This window comes from Vigna radiata, chromosome 8 (genome assembly GCF_000741045.1).
Source record: "Vigna radiata var. radiata cultivar VC1973A chromosome 8, Vradiata_ver6, whole genome shotgun sequence".
Taxonomy (NCBI): Eukaryota; Viridiplantae; Streptophyta; class Magnoliopsida; order Fabales; family Fabaceae; genus Vigna; species Vigna radiata.
Genome location: NC_028358.1, coordinates 38,441,878 through 38,463,535, shown reverse-complemented (window position 1 = coordinate 38,463,535; position 21,658 = coordinate 38,441,878). Strand labels below are relative to the sequence as shown.

Sequence of the window (21,658 nt, the reverse complement as noted above, 5' to 3'; positions counted from 1 at the left end):
TCATTGCTTACAATGAATTACATGATTCGGTTATCTACCACCTTGGTAATCCAAAGTTCCTAACATCTTCATCCGTGTGTGATTGAGAAGAGAGGGAACTGATCAGTTTTGTATAGGTATCAGTATTCTAAAACAGATATAATTTCCTAGGATTTACAACTTCTATCCAACATAAAACATAATCATGTGGGAACACAACTTATATTTGTAGAAACGTTACTGTCTAGTTTTCTGTATCAAATCTTAGTTTATACATGTTGGAATTTGTAGCATTATTAATATATATGTATATATGTGTGCAATATTTTATACTAAATAACTTGGCTTTCAGTTCAGAGATACATGATTTATGTTTTGTTCTAATTAACTTAGATATGAAGCATTCATTATACGCGCACCTAATTTTTTCAAATGTTATTCCTGGACCACATATATTAATTACACCATAATTTTGTTATCTTCAAGCTATAAACCCACCAATTTTTTGTTTATACGGATTACAACAAACTATTACTATATACGGTGTTTTAATGTGGAGTTGACTTTGCTATCTCTGTCCACTAGCATTCAATATATATTAAATATGTATAACTTCCTTATAAAATATTATCTCTATTTCTTTTAGTGCCGTTTAAATTTGTTTTTGAAGAAATTATATTTTGGTTAGTTAAGATTTTATTTATCTTTTTATTTCTAAATCACAATAGATATATATGCAACAAACAACAGTTAAAGACGAGTGAATGATAAAACAATGTAAATAAGATAAATTAGTATTGTCTTGAACTTCAAAATAACTGCTAAATAGAAAATAATCTTTTAAATATTAAATTAAAAAATAAATGTCTTAAATAATTTTTTTTTGAGAACGTTTGTTTCTTAATTATTGGTAAATAATTTGGATTTTGTAAATTTGAGTACATCACTGATAAAAAAATTAACGTTCTCCTCAAAATAAACTAAAAAAAACTAAAAAAAAATTACGAGAAAAATAAGACATAAGAAAAATGATATTTGGATTTGGTGATGTAAGTGTGAAACCGAGTAAAATGATAATAATAATATAATGATAGAAAAGATATATTTTTACATTGATTTAACATATAATATAAAAATAAAATAATTATAACATTTTTGAAAAAAAAAAAGATAAGATAAGATAAAAGAAAAGGCAAGGAAGGGTGAGTTATGTTTTTACTTTTAACCAAACGGATAAGGCAACAGGGTTGTAATTAATTACCATATCCAGAAACAGTAACAGTGACAGAGTTATCGAATTTCAAGGGCAGCAGATTCTCCGTTATATTACATGCAACTCCCCTCTCCCTCAATTATAAAACCCCTCAACACTCTCGCAAACCACACAACACAAAACTAAACAACACACACACTCTCTTCCAACATGGACCCTCTCTCTGCCACCAAACACCACAACAATCTCTCCAAGCCTTCCTCCCTCCACATGGAGGCTCCGCCGCCGGAACCCAGTCCTCTCCGGAAGATCATGGTTGTGGCATCCATCGCCGCAGGGGTGCAGTTCGGCTGGGCCCTTCAGCTCTCCCTCCTCACCCCCTACGTCCAGTTGCTAGGAATTCCCCACACTTGGGCCGCCTTCATATGGCTCTGCGGCCCAATCTCCGGCATGCTGGTCCAGCCCATTGTCGGCTACCACAGCGACCGCTGCACTTCCCGCTTCGGCCGCCGTCGCCCCTTCATCGCCGCCGGAGCCCTGGCCGTTGCCATCGCCGTCTTTCTCATAGGCTACGCCGCCGACCTTGGCCACATGTTCGGCGACTCCCTCACCAAGAAAACCCGCCCACGCGCCATCGCCATCTTCGTCGTCGGATTCTGGATCCTGGACGTGGCCAACAACATGCTCCAGGGCCCCTGCCGTGCCCTCCTCGCCGACCTCTCCGCCGGCGACCACCGCAAGACGCGCAACGCAAACGCCTTCTTCTCCTTCTTCATGGCCGTGGGCAACGTCCTGGGGTACGCCGCGGGGTCCTACAGCGGCCTCCACCGCGTCTTCCCCTTCACCAAAACTAAAGCCTGCGACGTCTACTGCGCCAATCTGAAAAGCTGCTTCTTCCTATCCATAGCGCTCCTCCTCAGTCTGTCCACCATCGCCCTCACTTACGTGAAGGAGAAAACGGTGCCGTCGGAAAAAAGCACCGTGAGCGTTGCGGAAGAAGATGGGTCCCACGGGGGCATGCCCTGTTTTGGGCAGTTATTCGGTGCGTTTCGGGAACTGAAGCGTCCCATGTGGATTCTTCTTTTGGTGACGTGTCTCAACTGGATTGCGTGGTTCCCCTTCCTTCTCTTCGACACCGACTGGATGGGCCATGAGGTCTACGGCGGAACCGTCGGAGAAGGAAAGGCCTACGATAGAGGCGTTCGCGCCGGTGCGTTAGGTCTCATGTTGAACTCTCTGGTCCTCGGAGCCACTTCCTTGGGCGTCGATGTCCTCGCGCGTGGAGTCGGGGGCGTCAAGAGGCTCTGGGGAATTGTCAACTTCCTTCTCGCTGTCTGTTTGGGCATGACCGTTTTGGTCACCAAGATGGCCCAGCATTCTCGCCAGTACACTGACCTCCCCGGCGGCATCCACGAGCCCCTGCCTCCTTCCTCCGCCGTCAAAGCCGGCGCGTTGGCCCTCTTTGCCGTCCTCGGAATCCCTCTGGCGGTAAACCACATTACCTAACTTCCACTTCCTCACGTTTTTCTTTACTCAATTAAATAATTTTTTTCAAAAGTTGTAAAAATTATTCACGCCAGGGAGAATAAAGTAGAAGTAGTTTGCCATTGCAGCAAATTAACGAGGAAGGGTTAAAACACTTTTTTTTTTACCTGCTTCTGTTTGTTTATTTTTTTAAAATTTTAGAAGGGGGTTGTAATCTCGCCATGCATGGAGGAGTTTTTTTCAAATATTTTTTGTGGGAGACCCTGGGGCCCGCCTTGTGAAATTTTTTCAAGAACTTTGCTTCTGGGGTCGATATAAAAATTATTTACTTGGCTCTTTTCTTTCTTTGATCTGCAAAAGACAATACTCAAATTCTTTTCAAGTATTTTTTGATTGCGATGGCCGGTTGGTTTTATTGCTTACAAACCAGTAGACTGTTTAAAAAGCACTAGTATTTTTATTTGAGGTCATCGTGATTGCATTGAATGCATTTAGGTATTGCGTTGTAACTTGCAAACGCAGTGTAGCTAGCTTTCCCGTGACACTCTTTGAGCAATGAAACTTCTTTAGTTGTCTTTATGTTGGTTTATAACAAAGAAGCTAGAAAAAGAAAGAACCTAACAGTTTTTGTTTGTGCATGTGTTCAGATTACTTACAGCATACCCTTTGCTCTGGCGTCAATATTCTCCACCACCTCGGGGGCAGGACAAGGTAAGACCACAATCATAATCCACCTATTTAACCAACGTCTGCCTAATATTACTCCATCTTTAACGCCTTCTGTTGCATTCAAATTTCAGGGTTATCTCTGGGAGTCCTCAATCTTGCAATCGTCATACCACAGGTTACAATTAATTCATTTCATCTTCCTCATCTAATTACTCCATTGTCTTGTCAATTATTACTGTTACTAACTCAGCACGTCCACGTGTATGTGTATAGATGGTGGTGTCTGTGACCAGTGGACCATGGGATGATCAATTTGGCGGCGGTAACTTGCCGGCGTTCGTGGTGGGTGCGGTGGCGGCTGCGGCCAGTGGCATTCTATCCATACTCCTGCTGCCATCTCCACCGCCGGATTTGGCAAAAGCTGCAACCGCGGCAGGGGGAGGGTTCCATTAATGAGTTGATGATGTTAGTGTTTTTGTCCAAAAAGGAGCACGCACGGTTGTTGTTTTTTTTTTTTTTTTTTGAAGCCCAAGAAATGCTACAATTGCCACTGTGGTGGCATGAATGACTAATAACAGTCATTTTAATTGTAAAGCTTGAGGTGGGTGTACATAACCCTGTTGAAGCAGGAGGCAGCCCTGTCCTAATTTATATGGGTTGTGAGGGGAATGTAGTGATTCCAGTTACCGTGCATGGATGTTAATCCAGTAATAACATATATATATATATATATATATGCATATATATATATATATATATATATATGGGCTACACTACTTTCCTCTTCCGCCACTTACTTTCCATTCTCTTCTTCTCCACCCATTAGCATACTACTACTATGATAATAACATTCTCTCTTATCTCCATCACAACCCAATGGATCACTTTTGTTTCTCTTACAATCTCTCTCTCTCTCTCTCTCTCTCTTTTTTCCTTAGGCCTTGTTCACTTGAGTGGATTTGAGGGAGAGTAATTGAGTGGATTTGAGAGGATTTGAAGGTAATTTTTTTTGCTGTTTATTTGAGTGAATTTGGAGGTTAAAGAGACTGGATTTGGAAGTAAAGTTTGTGAGAATTAGTGTAAGATTTAATTTATATGGTAGATTAAAAAAATTTACTTCCAAATTCATACTCGTTTACCTCCAAATTCACTCAAATAAACAACAAAAAAAATTACCTTCAAATCCTCTCAAATCCACTCAATTACTCTCTCTCAAATCCACTCAAGAGAACAAGGCCTTAAATTTTATGAATAACACTACACCCATTTTATGGCTAACAATTATTTCTGTTCAACTTACTATCAATTATTTCTTCCAATTCCCAACTTCCATTCTTCTCTTCTCTAACTTGTAAACTTTTTGGATTTACAGTTAAAAAAAATGCTCAAAATTTAAGATCTATTTCAGTTAATTATAAGCTTGTTAATTATATTACAGCAATTAATTTCGCCCATAGCCATGGATAAGATTTTATTGGGAAATGGTTAACTCGCAGGCTTCTTGATTACCAAAGATGGGATAAGGTTCTAAAAATAAATTGTGGAGGCAAACATTCTAACTTAGTCTGCAAATATACTTATTTTCCAAAATGTTGTGGTTTTGGCATTTTTAGAAGACGTCTAGCTGTCTCACCCGAAATTACTTTGATTACAACATGGAGTGCATGAGAATCACTTCCATGTTTTTAAGTTTGGGGGACGTATCAAAGGACCAACCACTACCACATTAATTTTGTTCTAGCAGCAGCGATCAAGTTTCTAAATTAGGTGTGATGATTGGTGAGAATAAATAAAATTGTTAACCAAGCAAGACCGAAAATAAAGGTTTCTACTTCCATCTCACGGCAGTGATGATGCCTGAACTTGACAGAACAACAATATTTCTCCAACTCCGACATAGTAATTGATGTTACTTCAAGGACTTCGCTCACTATATGCTGCTGAGATCACTCACTCCAACTTCCGTAAAATCTTTTTCTATCAAACTCACTTAGTAAATAACACCTTCGCCCAACTTTCCAATCATTCCATAAATCAAATTTAATTGTTTTTGTTAATTTAATCTACAAAGCCAGTGCATGAAACTTATCCATGGATATTTGCTTCACGTTTTCTCCTTTTGTCCATTCCTTTTCGGTTAAAATAGTTCCATGACAGGATTCGAGATTCAACTCCCTACTAAACCCTAAAGAAAATGAAAAGTTATAGACTCTTGGAAAAATTAATGATACTTGTCTTCACGCATGCTTTATGAAAACTAACGCTCTCTGCCAAATTAAGGTAATAATTAATAATTCTGTTCAATGAATGTATATGCCAACCATATAAAGTTTCGTTTTTAGCTTACTTCAATTTGGTAATTATCAAGTTTAAAATAAACTAGTATTACATCTTCCTTCTTCCTACTACACTTCAATCCTAATTCAAAATCTCAAGTTCATATATTATTTTCATAGTTCTCTCTTTTACTATATTAACAAGTTACGAATTCGTTTAACATATCATGTTAGAATTGACCATCTTCTGTACCTCTTTTAAAATGTAATACCAGCTTAGTAGTCTCATTCACTCTGGTTGATTTCGTGGCATTGACCATCGTCCGATAATTTAATAACTTTATCCGTGGATATAATATTGGAATTTGACACTTGTACCGAAAAGATAAAAAGTAGAAGATAAAACAATATAAATTGGTTTTTAAGTCTAAATAGGATCTTATATATACACAATAGTGCAGTTTACGACCACATCTGCCAAAAGAGCCAGCGTGACAACGTTGTGGTCCCAAAAGTTACCCTAGTGATTTTATTTCAATCATAAAAGTGATAAAAAGTTAATATTTTGTTAGAAATGAAAGTCAAAAAGTGAAAAACGAATAGATTTTTTTTTTGTTCGAAAACTAATGTCACAGAAAAGGAAGTAGCTATGTATGTGTCTTGAAACTTCTCGATGTCTCATCTTTGTGAATTGAAAAAGTGTAGATTGTCAACACTTTATTTATATAACCATGGTGAATGAACTACCAAATTAAGGTGAACCCCCACAATAGCATCTGATTCCATTTTTAACTCTTCTTTGTTGTTCAATTTCTTCCAAGAAGTATTCCTTTCATAGGTAAAAAATAAAAGAAAAAACTTTCAGCTTGAATAATTTGTTATGGTATAATATAGAAGTAAAATGGCTTTCGAATTGTACCATTCAAAAGTTTTTATCTTTGGATTTTTTGATTGCATAAATTGGAAGTTATTATTAACTTCCGGATTGCTATAAAAGTTATTTTTTTTTTAATTTTCAAATTGTATAATACGAAAGATTTTCAGATTATACAATTTAAATGTTAATATTTAAAATTTTCCAACTACATAATTTAAAAATGGCAAAATGAGAAGTTTCTTTAAAATGGGGTTGCGGGGAAAATATATATGGAGGTACAGAAGAAACTGCCTAGTATGAGTTACATTTCTTACCTCAAATTCTTCTTGGGCCTGTTGTATTTTTTTTTTGGGTTGATTATTTTGTTTACTTCATTGTCATAGTTGTGAAGTCATAAATGATATCTTTTGTATTTAATATTGTTCATCAAAGTATTTCCCTGGATATCAAAATATAATACTTTTTAAATTAGACATCATTTTCTTTCTCAAGATTTCTACATGAATTTATTCAAAATATTATCTAATTTAGTCAAAAATATATTCATGGTAAATCTTTGAACTACTTTATGATATCATTTCATATCATAAGGTCTTTCATGACTACTTACGACGATTCAATTTCCTAAATATCTCAATCAACTTTCTATAATATGTGTTGTTGTTTTTTATTTATTAGCTAACTTTTAGTACGTTTTAATGTTTTCTATTCATTATTTAATTTTTAATATGTTAATGCTTTTTATTTATTATTTAATTTTTAAAATGTGTTGTTATCTTTTATTTAGTTTATAATATTTAATTTTTAATGTGCTGTTGTGTTTTATTTATTATTTAATTTTAATATGTGTTGTTGTTTTTTATTTAATTTTTAATTTTTGATTTTTAATGTGTTGTTATTTTTTATTTTTTATTTATTTTTTGATATGTGTTGTTGTATTTTATTTATTTTTTAATTTTAAATTTGTGTTGTTCTCATTACTAGATATAAGAATATTGAGTGATAAATATGTTTATTTTATATGTTTTGATTAATATTATAAGATGGATAATTATTCAATTTAGTTAATAAATTTTTAAATAAATTTCTGAGTTTAATTCCCAAATTTGTTCTTTCATGAATAAAGTAACTAAAAGTGATTATACATAATAATTTTATTACTGATCAAATTTTCTCTTTATACAATGTCTTAATTGAATTGACTTAAAAGATTACATTCGATATTAAATTTATTGTAGTTATTATAAGATTAGATAATACAATTGTGAAGTCAGACAAAATAGTTTGCAATACATGTAATATATGTTAAATTAAGGATTAGTTACGTTTTTTATTTTTATATTAGACGCAAGATTGAAAATTATCTTTATTCTAAATTTTGATATATTTTAATCTTCAAATTTTAAAAATTAATCGATATAATTATTTTATTCAATTATTTTACAGTTTTTTTTATCAAACATGTATTAGAATTGTATTTAATATATTTTAATTTAAATGTTTACCAACAAATAATTATACTTAGTTACTTTTAAAGCTCGAAAACAAAAATATATCATCCTTTCACATATAAACAAATTATAATTTCATGTTTAAATATATAAACTGAAATCATATTTAGTTATTGAATTAAGGGTTAAATATGTTTTTCGTCCTTCAACTATTGACCATTTTTGTGTTTAGTTCCTCTTTCAAACTATAGTACAATTTAGTCCTTCAACTTTAGAAAACTCTGATTTTAGTCCTTTTTATCANATTTTTTTAACTTTATTTGCTGTTTCAAACGCGTTACATTATAGCATTTAGATTGTTCGGGGACTAAACACAAAAACGGCGAATAATTGGGAGACGAAAAACATATTTAACCCTTAAATTAAATATCTATGGTCACTCAAATTATCCATGTTCCTGTGCAAGAAAACTTTCTAAAATTCCAAACTTATTCTTATAATACAAATATAGAAAGAGTGAATTTCAGACTCCTAATACTAGAAAAGAAGTCCTAAACTTTAGAAAAGAGACAAACTTTACAATGAACAAAAATATAAACCATACAATAGCAGGACAGAAGAAGATAAAAATGTTATTATCAGATATATGCATAAATCATTATAGGAATTCAAAATACTTTTTAAAAATAGTTTCAATCCCAAACTTAATCACGGTAAATTGATATAAATACAGCATTTTTATGCATAAATAATAAAAGAGGCAATTAACAATTTTATTTAAGTAAAATAAAAATATTCTAAAACCATCAATTAAATTATTAAACAGTATTCATGGATCATGGGGTGTTCGTGGAAAACATAAACAAAAGCGTTCCTTGTTCTTTTTATGTTCAAGCTTTTGTTTGGATAATGATACTTTGATATCTAGAATATGACAAATTTTTGACACCGTCACATGTCACATTTTGGGTGGTCCACATGTTTTAAAAAATAAAATGACAGAACATGGATTGAGTGTGTAGTGATAGACCTGGTATCAATGTACAAATAAGTGAGTGGTTTAAGCTAACTTTTAGCACGAGGAGGACATTTTTGAATCTGCATTATTTTTACATTGATACCTTCTCGTGCTAAAAATTAACCTAAACTACCCACTTATTTGTACATTGATACCAGGTCTGTTATTATACGAATCCATATTTTATCATTTTATTTTTTAAAACATGTGGATCACCCAGAATGTGACACGTGACGGTGTCAAAAATTTGTCACATTCTGAATGTCAAAGTATCATTATCCCTTTTGTTTAGAAGTGTACAATACAACGCACGCACTCATCAAATACTGTAAAGTAAATCACAACATAGAACAAACTAAAACGGGCTTGCAGAGAAAAAGTTTCAATACCATTAGAAATTAATGAATCCGATAGGTATGATTCTCAATAATTTATAAATTTTATCTAGTTGGTAAAATATATATTTTGAGACATTTATATATATTTTTAGAAATGAACAAATAATGTGTTGTTTTTATCAGAATATTTAATTAGTTACCATATCAAATGATTTAAAAAAGTAACATACATATTTCTGCTTGTGAATGTTAAATTTTCACCTCTTGTACTACAATGTTAATGCAAAATACTTAGCTTAACATTGTTCTTATAAATTATTGACAGTGTTTGTTTTTAAAAGGTAAACCAATCAGAAGAAACCCACTTTTCCAATTTTAAATTACCGAAAAACTAAGATATTGTTTTGGTAAAGTACAAAAACTATGATAATTTAATAATAAATAATAGTGTCACTTTGAAAGGGAACTCTCCTATATCAATTCACACAGAGCATGGATTAATCCATTTCACCCATTCCTGAATGTGCAAGTGAAAACGTAAAAATCTCTTCAGACCTACTAAAACTACCGAAGTCAGTTTGAAAAGTAGTATAATACATACTATTACCAAAACTACTGAAAAATTCACCAAACTGATTCATAGAAACGTGAGACTTAAGAAGAAGAACAAACAACTGATATGTGATCGTTTACTTCGACCCAGTCATTCTAATGTCTTCTCTCTCTCCAAAAGAGGGATAGAACCACCATGCCAGTTCCTCCCAAACCCATCAACACCTTCACCATAACCATCATGCTCACCTTCACCTTTTTCCTCCTTTTCTTCTCCGGCTTCCTTCAATTCCCCTCCGTCTCCTCCTCTTTCCCTCCCATCAGCCGCCCCATCTCGCCGCAGGCCGCTCAACCCTTCACTGATCTCGTGGGGGCCTTCAGGAAATGGGACTTGCAAGTGGGTTGCGCACGCTTCAAAGATAAACCAAGCGGGCTGCCCTTAAACCAGTCAAAGGTCGCATCTTTGCAGGAGATTGGAAACTGTGCGGGGTTGAAACTGAACCATGTCAGTGTCTTGGTTAAAGGGTGGACTTGGATTCCTGATAACTTGGATAACTTGTATTCGTGCACTTGTGGGTTGAGCTGCTTGTGGACCAAATCGCCTGTTCTCGCCGACAAGCCTGATGCCCTGCTGTTTGAAACAACCACGCCTCCGGTTCAGGTGAGCGTTTGCTACTAATGGTTTTTTGGAATGGGTGGGAATGCAAGTGGATGTGCTAGTTTTGTTAGCAAAATCGCATTTTTGATTGGAAAGTGATAAATGTACTAAGGACATGAATGGTGTTTTATCTGGGTGATAATACCCTGCCATTGCTGAGAGTTCGATTTATGATCCCTGCTTTGTGGTTGTCTCTTTTGAAGCTTGGTTGTCATTTATTATTTCAGTTTTCACGAGTGGATCAATAGATAGGGATAATTTCCTACGATCTATCTTGGATTGCTGTTGAAGATTCGATATTGGAGTAGATCTATGACATTTGGTTTGTTACCATGCTTACATAGAAGGACATGTTAACAAATCACGACTGAATTTTCTGGCTTCACAAGCCGCATTGACTGTCACTTAAATTGATATGATTTTTAGATAGTTATGGAAACATATGAGGAACAGTGGTTCATTCTTATCATTACTGGGAGGAAGTGATTATATTACAACTACAACTAATTATGATTTGAAATATATGGCCTTGGTGTCTCGTGTACGAGTGGAAGTCATGGGAAGCCGTGGGAAGCAATAAGGATATTTATCCTTTTCAGGAGATACTAAAACCATGTCTTGGACTCTTTCTCCCCATTTTAATCTTTGGTCAATAACTAGGAGGAAATAACATTGCAATTTGAAAGGTCCTTTCCTTATTGGTGCCTTCTCACCCTGGAAAGCAGATTATTTTACTAAGCCTATTTGTTTTGGTGTTAGAATATCAAGTATGGCACTTTCCAATGAAAATCTAAGACTGAGAATCTGAGATTAATCAGAGCACTCTTCCCAGTTATGCTCACTGTTCAAAATTAATTCTATCAAAATCAACTCTACCCTACTTTAAAACAAACAAACCTAAGCATTTCTGTTATCAGCTTTTCTGGGCAGTGTTAGCTGGAAGTATGATGTGGTCTTTGTGTGTAGATTAGGTTAATAGATCTTGAATTTGAGATTTTGTGCGAAGCATATAAAACTGAGTTCAAGTCCTTTTTTGTTGAACTTAGGCTAGTCGTACCATATAATAGATATCTGGCAAAACGGTTTCATGGCAAGAACAATTTGCTAGGGTTGGATCTGGGGACATCATTTATTCATCATGATTTGGTGTAGTTTTTCAAGAGATATTTTAATTATTTGCTATATGTTGGAATGCATTTTATTTGGGAATGTTGGATAGAGGTAAAAGCCGCTAATAATAGCAAAATAGCTCCTTTTCTTGTATGCAAAACGGCTACATTTTCATTTTTGTTCCTTTGTATCTCTACCATTCAGGGGTTAATGGTAGCAAGGATAAGTTCTTCTTGATTACTTGTACAACTTAACTAACTGCAACTATAGTTGATGGAAAATTCTTCTGGTGATTATATTTCCCTTTTATCAATTTGGGCTGTGGCTGGGTCCATTTTTCTTCAATATTTTTAACTGAGCTTGGTTTTAACTTATAGTTCTATTGTTCTGTTATCAGCGATCGGATTTAAGTAAGTCAACAACTAAAATGCCTTTTGGTTGAGTTGTTTTAAAAGTGTTCTAATTCATAAAAGGGGACCCTTCAGTCTCAAAATACAAAATATAAACAAATCATAATATAACGAAACCAGGCATAATTTGTTTGGTGGTATCATGGTATGAATGTGTTAATTATGTACACTGCCATTTATAAATGAAGTCATGTATTCCTTTGAGCCTTTAGTTGTTTAAAATCTGGTTAAAACGTTGCTTAAAGTTTCAACTATCTGTTCTGAGTTCTTAGCTTGATACAATTATCTTTGTGGAAGATTTTAATAAGCACTTATTCAAGCAGTTCAAAATCACATCAGGAAATCATTGCTGTTGTATTCCGTTTCTTGCTCAAATGCTTCTCAGGCACTGTTGTCTTGCATGGTTTTCTGGATTTTTTTGGATGAGATAGCATATACTTTGATATTGCGTATTTCTTACTTCGTTACGGTTTATTTTTTATTTCAGAGACGCACGGGAGAACCCCTTCGTGTATATATGGATCTTGAAGCTGGCAGAAGAAGATCAGGTCAAGAGGATATATATATTAGTTATCATGCTGAAGATGATGTACAATCAACCTATGCTGGTGCACTCTTTCACAGTGGTCGAAACTACCATGTCTCCAGTGATAAAAACAGAGTAAGTAATTGATCAAGAATATATCATTAAATGACAGATAACAAAAGAGTGATCCATAGCAACATAACCTCATTTATCATTTGTAGGATATACTTGTTTATTGGTCTTCATCACGCTGTCTTTCTCAAAGGAATGAACTTGCCAAGAAGCTCCTGAGCTTATTGCCGCATCATTCATTTGGCAAGTGCCTAAATAATGTTGGTGGTCTAGACGCTGCTCTTTCTCTTTATCCCGAATGTGCAAATGATGCCAATGTTACCCCAAAATGGTGGGATCATTTACATTGTGCCATGTCTCACTACAAGTTTGTTCTTGCCATTGAGAACACTTTTACTGAGAGTTATGTAACAGAGAAGTTATTCTATGCCTTGGACTCTGGTGCAGTTCCAATCTATTTTGGTGCACCAAATGTCATGGATTTCGTTCCTCCACATTCAATCATAGATGGTAGAAAATTCAAGTCATTGGAAGAGTTGGCCTCGTACGTGAAGGCAGTTGCTAACGACCCAGTAGCCTATGCAGAATACCATGCATGGAGAAGGTGTGGTGTGCTGGGAAACTATGGAAAAACCCGAGCCATGAGCCTTGACACATTGCCATGCAGATTGTGTGAGGTTGTTAGCAGGAGAGGTGGAAGAAATGCAAGAAGATAGGTTAAGTTTTTGGCTCTGCTTCAGAGAAATAGATACATTGGATTTAGGCTTGCGACTTGTATAGAGGCACATTGCTTGTTTCTCTGAGCTAAGTAACATTGAACTATAAAGGAAACAAAATCAGAAAGGCTTAGCACACATGCTGATGAAAAATAGTCTGAATTATATTCCATTTGTTTTATCTTTTTTCTTCCATCCCCTTTTTCTGATAAATAGAAAGTGGTTGATGCCACCACCTAGCTTACACTAAAATGAAGTGTTCCAGCTTCAGCAGCAAATGTATACAAACGACACTCCCACTTTTCCTTACTAATGCCATGACTGGGATCTATATAAAAGAAAATGTATTTTTCTTAAAAATAAGATAGAGAATGATACTTTTAATATATATAAATATGCCTAAAGATTTTTTTAATAACCTTCTAATAGATATAAAATAAATATTATCACTATCATACTAGTGTTTTAAAAAAGTCATTGAAAATATGATGTTACGAAGCAATGAGTAATTTTGTTTTAAAACGAAAAAAATTGATAACCTTTAAATTAATTTTAGAAAAAGAAAAAGAACGGGAGGAGGTGACGTGGATGGAGTGACATGTTGAAAAAGGGATGAAGAACCCAGCGGAACGCATGTAATTATATAAGACTGGGAAGCGAATGTGAAGTGTTTTCAAAGTATTTAAACACACGAAAGCCCATTTGATGAGAGTGGGTTTGAAAACTGCCACAAGGCTTCTTGTGGCGCATCCCGTATCCAATTTGAGTGTGAGGAGTTTTTCATTCTCACAGTTGCTTAAATTAACTCCAACGGTTGTTCTTCCTCTCCACTCTCACCGTCCCGCCAAAACCCTCGTTCGAATCGCCACGCCGTCGTTTCGGACTCGCGGTTGCGCACCGATGTCTACGGTTCAGGTTCGTGACAGAATCGACATATCTGATACCGAGAGAAGCATCTTCGATAGGCTTCTTGCCACTCTTCGCCATTTTCACCTCCAAACTCAGCTCCGTGTCGCGGGTGGCTGGGTTCGCGACAAGGTCACACACTCCATTCATTCTTAGCCCTAATTCCTTCCTTGTTATTCTTTTTGTCCTCTTTTTATTTGTTCTGTTCTGCAGCTTCTGGGAAAAGAGTGCTATGACATCGATATCGCTCTGGACAATATGATGGGAACTGAGTTTGTGGACAAGGTTAGGGAGTACTTGTTGTCCATCGGCGAAGATGCACAGGGAGTTTGTGTCATCGAGAGGTATCTTTTTTTTTTTTTTTGTAGTTTCTTTTTCTTATTCTTTTTCCTTTACAGGTCTTGTTGCTGAGCAAGGTTGTGGTTGTCAAATACTAACTAATTGCTTGTTCAATACTCGTTACTGAAGATTATACGGATGAATTGCGAAGAATGATGTGTTTATATATAGTATTTAGATAATTGAGATCTAACTCGAGGAAATCGCAGCACGGCTTTCAATATTTTTTTTCTTCCAAACTATTTCTCAGTATGCATAATTTATTAAGTCCTAACATTCTAAGTGAGAAAGTTGAGTTTAATATTCAGATTTTTAATTTATTGTGTATGGAGGTGATTAACTGGAGTACAAGTCAGGAGGCAACTTTACACATTTTTTGTGCAAGCTTGACAACTTCTCTCTCTGTGTGTGTGTGTATATATCATTAAGTGTTTACTTTTAGTTGCCTCTTTTTTTTGTAAAGTTTTTTTTTTTTATAATTATCCTTTCTTTTTGCAGCAATCCTGACCAGTCCAAACATTTGGAAACAGCCAGGATGCGTTTGTTTGATATGTGGATTGATTTTGTTAACTTACGCAGTGAAGAATACACTGAGAATAGCCGCATTCCTTCCAAGGTATATAATTGCCTAGTCTTTTGTTTCGATACAAATTTATCTGTTTTTCTGTGGTTGCATATTTGCATTTTTTTGTTTTTGTTCTAAATTTCTTTATTAGTTTTTTTTTTTTTTTTTGGTTCAGTTTGATCATTTAAAACATACCTTTTTCCAATTTCTTTTTTTGTTGGAATCGCATACATGCATTCTCATAGTTAAATTGCTTTAAAAAGAAGATAAATGATTATTGTTAAGGTACGATTAATCTATATGTTGCACTTTTATTGATATTTAAGAAAATTTTATGCTAAAATGAACATGTATTTGCCATTTGGAGTGTTTGGTTGCCCTTCCCATATCGTTGTTAAATTCAACGGAATAAAGAATGCTTCATGTGTAACAGCAAAGAATTGGAACAGCAGAAGAGGATGCATATAGGAGAGATTTGACAATTAACAGGTATTTCTATGCACTTTTTTAATAAAACCTATGATTAGATAAAACAGAGAAAGAAGTACAAAACTGGGAGAAATTAAAAAAAAAATAAAAATCTGCTTAACATTTGAGCATTTGTGTCTGTGTAATGATACAGTTAATAATTATGCTGGTAATTTTTTTCTTTTTTCTATATGTTGGTTTCAGTTTTCTTCTCCTTTTGTACTTATTTTACAAGATAGTTTCATTAATTAATTCAGTTGTGCATGGCAGCTTATTCTACAATATCAACACTGACTCAGTTGAAGATTTCACTAAGAGAGGTTAGAATGGATCTTTACTGAACAAGGATTTTGTGGGAGCTACTTGTTTGCCCATCTAATAATCTGTTTGGCACTTTGCAGGGATCCTGGATCTTAAGTCCGGAAAGATTGTGACACCTTTACCCCCAAAAGCCACATTTCTTGATGACCCATTACGAGTTCTTCGAGCCATTAGATTTGGTATTTTCTAATTTTCATGAACAATTTTGTTTTTGTATACCCAGTGAATCCTTTTTCCCTTGCTTTTTGGAATTAAGAACTTGTTCTCCTGTTATATTGAAGAGACATTTTCATTATTTTTAGGTGCTAGATTTGAATTCACCCTAGATGAAGATCTGAAAGTAGCTGCTGCATGTGATGATGTGAAAGATGCTCTGGCCGCTAAAATTAGCAGAGAGCGCATTGGAACTGAGGTATGTTCTAACTCTTCTATTACTCTTGTGTACGTGCCTTAGAATGTTATTTTGAAAATCTGGAATGCAATTGGTGCTTCATATTATAAGGATGTACTTTTTCTTTTTCGTCAGCATTGAAAATATTGCCATTCATTCTCTTATGTCTATCTGTGTTTGTAGATTGATCTTATGATATCCGGAAATCAGCCTGTCAAAGCAATGACTTACATTTGTGATCTGACACTATTTTGGATTGTATTCAATCTTCCTCCTGAATTTGAACCTGCTATTTCAGATGGATGTGAAAGGTATTGCTTGTAGATATATTCAGAAAATTGTTTCTTGCCGGTTGAAAGTGCGTAAAGATTGCAAATCCATTAAATAATTACTATTTCATTTACATCTTCCGTACAGAGTAAGAATTAGCTTGATATTGTTGCCCCTTTGTCCGAAAACAAAGAAGCAGTTAATAGAAAGATAAGAATGATCGATATTTGTGATGAATTTCACAATTGAAACAGTATACCTTTTGAGATGTGCACAAGTGTATCTACAGTTACGTACGCACCGAAGATATAATTATTTTTTCTTTTTTCTATCCAAGTAGTTATTGAATCCTATGTATATTTTTATTTAGTCAATATATATAGAAAGGCTTGGGCAAACCTCACTTCATGAGATAGCTATGGCTCCTTGGTCCCAAGGGCTGCAGGTTCCCCAATGCAATATGTAAATAAATCTTCCATTAGAAGAAATGTACAGAGAGGGCAAATAGACTAACCACCAAATTAACTCTGCAGAAATAGATACAAAGGAAATGACAATGTAATGTAAATGTGAACACACGTTAAACATAAGTGAATATCTCTGGTAATGTCCAATCCTGGTGTGAGGGGGAGTGAGGGGGGCGGGCTCTCAGATCTTATATCAACTATAGATATGGCTAAAATACAGCTTATTAAAGCTTGGGTAATCTTGACCTTATGAGCTAGCTTTTTGGGGTTGAGTTCAGCCCAGTAAGAGTATTGTGATTTTTATGAGGCCACTGATCTTGTTAGGTAAACCTTGTTGAGCTTAGCTAGTATTGGCAATATACAACTAATAGTTGACCTAATTATTTGTATGAAGTAAGTGACTCCGGGTATATTATGTATTATCTAGACCTTATATCAATATGGTATTATTGAGAACATACTTTCTCTCATTTCTTACTTCTCAATGGAAACCTTATGATTATGCCTTTTTTTTAACTATTCTCTTGCATGATACTTCGGTGGTCATGCTGATCAATCATTTTTAAAAATTTTCTCAGGCTTTGCATTTCTTCCTTGGATACTGCTTGGAACCTTGTCCAGTTACTTGGAGAGTCAACTTTCACTGTAAGTAATAAATGGAAGAGTAATTTTTGACTTGTATTCTTTTGTTCCATTTATTCTTTTCGTAGTCAGAGTTGCATGGCTATCCTTGTATCACTTTGTGTTTGTTTAGCAGTGTACTAGCCCTAGACTCAAATATAAGCAAAATTAATCATTTTCACTCTGATTAAGAAGAATAAAAGTTGGGTTAATTTAATATTCTTGTTTAATACGATAAAGAGGTACTTTTCTAAACTACCCTCCTTTGTATTTATTTAAAAGGATGTTTAGGTTTAAAGATAACGGTAATTTTTAATAGTAGTATTCAATAGGACTTTGGGAATTGAATATATTTTTTTTTTATATTTAAGTCCACCAAACATTTGCTTATATCTGAGTCTAGAGGAAATATCTGATATGCTGATACACTTTTCTCTGTATTTTAGGCTGAGCAAAAAAGGTTAGCACTTTATGCTGCTTTGTTTCTTCCTCTTAGAAATACCACATACAAAGAAAAGAAAGCAAAAACGGTACGTACCCATTACTTTTTCTATATGCTAGTACTATTTCCGATTTGTCAATATTAAGCTGCAAGTAGGTCTGGGATTTCAATTTATTAGTTGAAACATCTAGGGCAAAATCTTGTTTTGTAAAGGAGTTATTCGTATGCCAGTTATCAAAGGTTAATGGAGAAGTTGCTTGTATGCCATCTGTCCCAACTTGCAAACAGTTGAAGTTGTTAAGATATTTCAGAATAAAGGAATCCTAGAACCCTTACAATAGATAAGATTAGTTTTTTTAGTGATTTTATCATTGTCTTTTCTGTTTAGTTGTTCTGGATGTACCTATATATATATTTTATTTAATTTGAATTTTAATCTGACTGGTTTGAAAATCTCTAACCAACTTTCCCTATAAATCTCAATCTCTGTGAATCTGAATGAATATGAAATAAAATTATCTTTCTTCATCTAAACTAGAAAATAAGACAATATAGTGCCTACATTGCAGTTTGGAGGCACTTCTAACTTGAAAAAACATTTAAAAATAATTGTTTGAGTTGAGCTTAGCCTGTCAAGCCTTGATCTAAAATTTAATTACTGTGTTGGAGCTCGTCAACCTGGACAATTGTCTTGCACTCTTGTCCCAACTCCTCGTCTCCTGGAGAGTAGACTAATATATCAGTTGCAACTGATCATTGTACCATTTGTCTATTCTTTCGATTGTATTTCAAATAAAGTGTCGCTTCACAATACCCTAATATTGGATTCTAAATTATAGGTTCCTGTTGTCAATCATATTATCCGGGAGTCACTTAAACGAAAAGCTAAGGATGCGGAAGTGGTCAGCTTTCATTCCTTTTAGCTTTCTTAAGATCCAACGGATGCATTATAACTTCTATAATTTAAATTATTTTTTGTATTATTGACTCTTGTTGATAATTTGTATTGATATTTGCATTTGTTCCTCAAAATATAGGTGCTTAACTTACACCAAGCATCACATAAGTTCTTGTCGTTGTTCCCTTGTCTTACATCTGGTGAGGATGACCAAGTTGTCGATCATGATTGGATGGGAGACTTGGTTGATGTCCCTGTCTATTCTAGAGTCAGGGTACTGACAGGTACAGTTTTCTTGCTTTGCTACCAAGGTTTTTCATCTGCTGTATGATGTTTTTGGATTGTTAGAAATCTAATACAGAACCTCTTGTGGACCTTCACCTAACAGCTTAAGTGTTTTGGAATTGTTTGTCCATGACATGACTTGGTAATCAGAGTGGCCTCTATGACCAAATGGTCTAGATTTTAATATTTTCCTTTCCCATTCTTCTAATAAAAAGTTAAATTCCAGAACATGGTAGCTAGGCCTAGGAATTGTCCATGTTTGAAGCCCAAATGGCTCTTTAGTAAAGGGACATGCTAAACATTGAAAAGTAACTTAATTTTTTGGCATAGTTGTTTCATGACAAGTAGCTGTTGTTGTCCTTAATCTTCATTTATAGTCTTTTCATGTTTACATATTCTGCTGCTGACTGTAGTTTTTCATGTTTCCGTATGCTGCAGTTTCAATTTTACTATTGGCTTTGCAGTAGAAAGTAGCTAAAGCCTACAACCCATATTTCCTTATATTTATTTGCAGTCATACTTCTGTACCTTTTTAAGACTTGGAAAAGTTTTTAAGCACTTGACTAAATTGTGTCAATAAAAGAAGGAAATAGAAGATTACGGTTTTCCTTAAAATATCATGGCTGAGTTCAATGTTGTGATATTGCATTGTGATTCTTGCCTGCTCTTCCATGTGTTTGTATAGGAAGTTAATGTAAGCTATTGTGCTTTATGAATTGTATCTTTTATAGCTGAACTTTTTATATTTATTCATTTAGGGTTTCTCTTAAGAGAGCTTAAAGATTTTTGGCGAGTTGCACTGTTGATATCTACTATACTACATCCTATTGACATTGAGGATGGGCCCTCCCAGCTGCACAGAAGAAGAGATCTGTTTAATACTGTGGAGAATGCTATAACCAAACTCGGTGAACACAGCTCTTTTGTCTATTTTGTGATGTCTTTAACTTTTAGTTTCAGTACCTTGTTCTTGTGATTTATATCATTCGAAGAAGTCAACTACTTGTTTTCTCAACTATATTCATACAAATTATTCTGTCATTTTAGAGCATTTGTATTCTATTTTTGCATCATATCTAAACTTGTCAATGTGTTTCTTTCATCTGAATAGTTGAATGTTCATTTGGGTAATGACCCTTTTCTTATTTTTCCTTTGGATTTGGCATTTGGAAGCTTTCTTCCAGCGTAGAAAGCTTTGCACTTGCCCTGATGCTGCAGGCTTGCAGCAGTTTGAACTAGTGACTGTGTTTCAATGAGAATGCCAATGAAACTATATTGTGGTAGAAAGTATATTTTACGCTAGAAGATTATAAATAAAGAGAAGCTAGGGTAATAGGGGAAAAAAGACAATAACTATTTGCATACCATGTCCCACAATAGAGTGTGTTTGACGAGAGGTGTGTTATTTGTATGCTGGATACTCAAGCAGTTTTCTATGCCTCAAATTACTCTTTTTAATTAACACTTTTTCGTGGATAGCAGGCCTTGAGAGGATATGGGACGTAAAACAATTGATCAATGGCAAAGATGTTATGAATACCTTAGGGCTTAAAGGAGGAGGGCCTCTTGTAAAGGAGTCGGTAAGTCATTTGTTTGGTTTAATGCATTTTCACTCACTGCCATGAAATTTGAGGTTTTCATTTTCACTTGCAGCTGGATAAAGCAATGGCTTGGCAACTTGCCCATCCATCTGGAACCGCTGAGGATTGCATTGAATGGTTAAGAGAAACCAATTCTAAGCGTGTTAAGCTGCAATGAGATTGATTGCCTTGAGCGATTGTTTATTCTCTCATTGTTTCTGATTGAGAGAAGCTGCGTTCGCTGAAGGAAACTTACCCACCTGTCTTTGTGACTTGACTTGAGATGATTCAAGGGATACTTCAAACATTCTTTCCTTGAAGTTGCTATGCCACTCGCAACTTTTATGAAGTCTGAAGCAGCAGTTCCTACTGACTTTTGGGATGTAAATTTACACCCTGGTAAAATGTAATTACTTTTTTTTTTTTCCGTAATTGTTAGAATGGGTGAAAATATGATAGTTGTTCCATGGTATTTATATTCCTATCAGGAGTCAAGTAACCATTGTATCGTGATAACACTGTAGCCGAAAGGCTACATTTTGGGCCGAACATAATTTTCCACTTTAAGTGCAATCATTTGAATGACGTAAGTTGCTTTGGGTGGTGGATGAATATTGATGATGGCTGTGGCGGAAGGAAAAGTTATTTCATTTTTCTTATTTATAAAAGTTATAAAAACAGGAATGAAACATGAACGATGGGTCATACATTTTTTATTTCCTTCTCTTGTTTGTTTAATATTGATTTTCTTCTCT

General features: G+C 34.7%; 3 protein-coding genes across 3 annotated transcripts; all 3 read left to right on the top strand.

Annotated features, from left to right (window-relative positions):
* The first annotated feature begins 1,343 nt into the window (after positions 1 to 1,343).
* LOC106772495 (sucrose transport protein) lies at positions 1,344 to 4,212 on the top strand. The gene is made up of 4 exons (XM_014658921.2): positions 1,344 to 2,680; positions 3,325 to 3,388; positions 3,478 to 3,521; positions 3,620 to 4,212. Exons 1-4 carry the CDS (start codon positions 1,403 to 1,405, stop codon positions 3,797 to 3,799), a joined length of 1,566 nt encoding a protein of 521 aa, XP_014514407.1. The 5' UTR covers positions 1,344 to 1,402; the 3' UTR covers positions 3,800 to 4,212.
* A 5,658-nt stretch (positions 4,213 to 9,870) lies between these two features.
* On the top strand, positions 9,871 to 13,543 carry LOC106770892 (alpha-(1,4)-fucosyltransferase). Its single transcript, XM_014656732.2, has 3 exons — positions 9,871 to 10,519; positions 12,524 to 12,697; positions 12,784 to 13,543. The coding sequence occupies exons 1-3, from the start codon at positions 10,055 to 10,057 to the stop codon at positions 13,348 to 13,350; spliced, it is 1,206 nt and encodes a 401-aa protein (XP_014512218.1). The 5' UTR covers positions 9,871 to 10,054; the 3' UTR covers positions 13,351 to 13,543.
* A 357-nt stretch (positions 13,544 to 13,900) lies between these two features.
* On the top strand, positions 13,901 to 21,488 carry LOC106769674 (putative CCA tRNA nucleotidyltransferase 2). The gene is made up of 15 exons (XM_014655394.2): positions 13,901 to 14,388; positions 14,470 to 14,600; positions 15,094 to 15,211; positions 15,594 to 15,649; positions 15,899 to 15,948; positions 16,030 to 16,128; positions 16,252 to 16,361; positions 16,524 to 16,651; positions 17,656 to 17,722; positions 18,145 to 18,228; positions 18,980 to 19,042; positions 19,178 to 19,322; positions 20,082 to 20,231; positions 20,806 to 20,903; positions 20,977 to 21,488. The coding sequence occupies exons 1-15, from the start codon at positions 14,056 to 14,058 to the stop codon at positions 21,079 to 21,081; spliced, it is 1,737 nt and encodes a 578-aa protein (XP_014510880.1). The 5' UTR covers positions 13,901 to 14,055; the 3' UTR covers positions 21,082 to 21,488.
* Positions 21,489 to 21,658: the final 170 nt, after the last annotated feature.

Coding starts and splice junctions, on each gene's coding strand:
- LOC106769674 (XM_014655394.2), top strand. CDS start 14,056: ATGAGAGTGGGTTTGAAAACTGCCACAAGGCTTCTTGTGGCGCATCCC. Junction 14,389..14,469: donor GTGGCTGGGTTCGCGACAAG/GTCACACACTCC, acceptor TCTGTTCTGCAG/CTTCTGGGAAAAGAGTGCTA. Junction 17,723..18,144: donor TTGGAGAGTCAACTTTCACT/GTAAGTAATAAA, acceptor TCTGTATTTTAG/GCTGAGCAAAAAAGGTTAGC.
- LOC106770892 (XM_014656732.2), top strand. CDS start 10,055: ATGCCAGTTCCTCCCAAACCCATCAACACCTTCACCATAACCATCATG. Junction 10,520..12,523: donor CAACCACGCCTCCGGTTCAG/GTGAGCGTTTGC, acceptor TTTTTATTTCAG/AGACGCACGGGAGAACCCCT. Junction 12,698..12,783: donor TCTCCAGTGATAAAAACAGA/GTAAGTAATTGA, acceptor TATCATTTGTAG/GATATACTTGTTTATTGGTC.
- LOC106772495 (XM_014658921.2), top strand. CDS start 1,403: ATGGACCCTCTCTCTGCCACCAAACACCACAACAATCTCTCCAAGCCT. Junction 2,681..3,324: donor TCCTCGGAATCCCTCTGGCG/GTAAACCACATT, acceptor GCATGTGTTCAG/ATTACTTACAGCATACCCTT. Junction 3,389..3,477: donor CACCTCGGGGGCAGGACAAG/GTAAGACCACAA, acceptor TTCAAATTTCAG/GGTTATCTCTGGGAGTCCTC.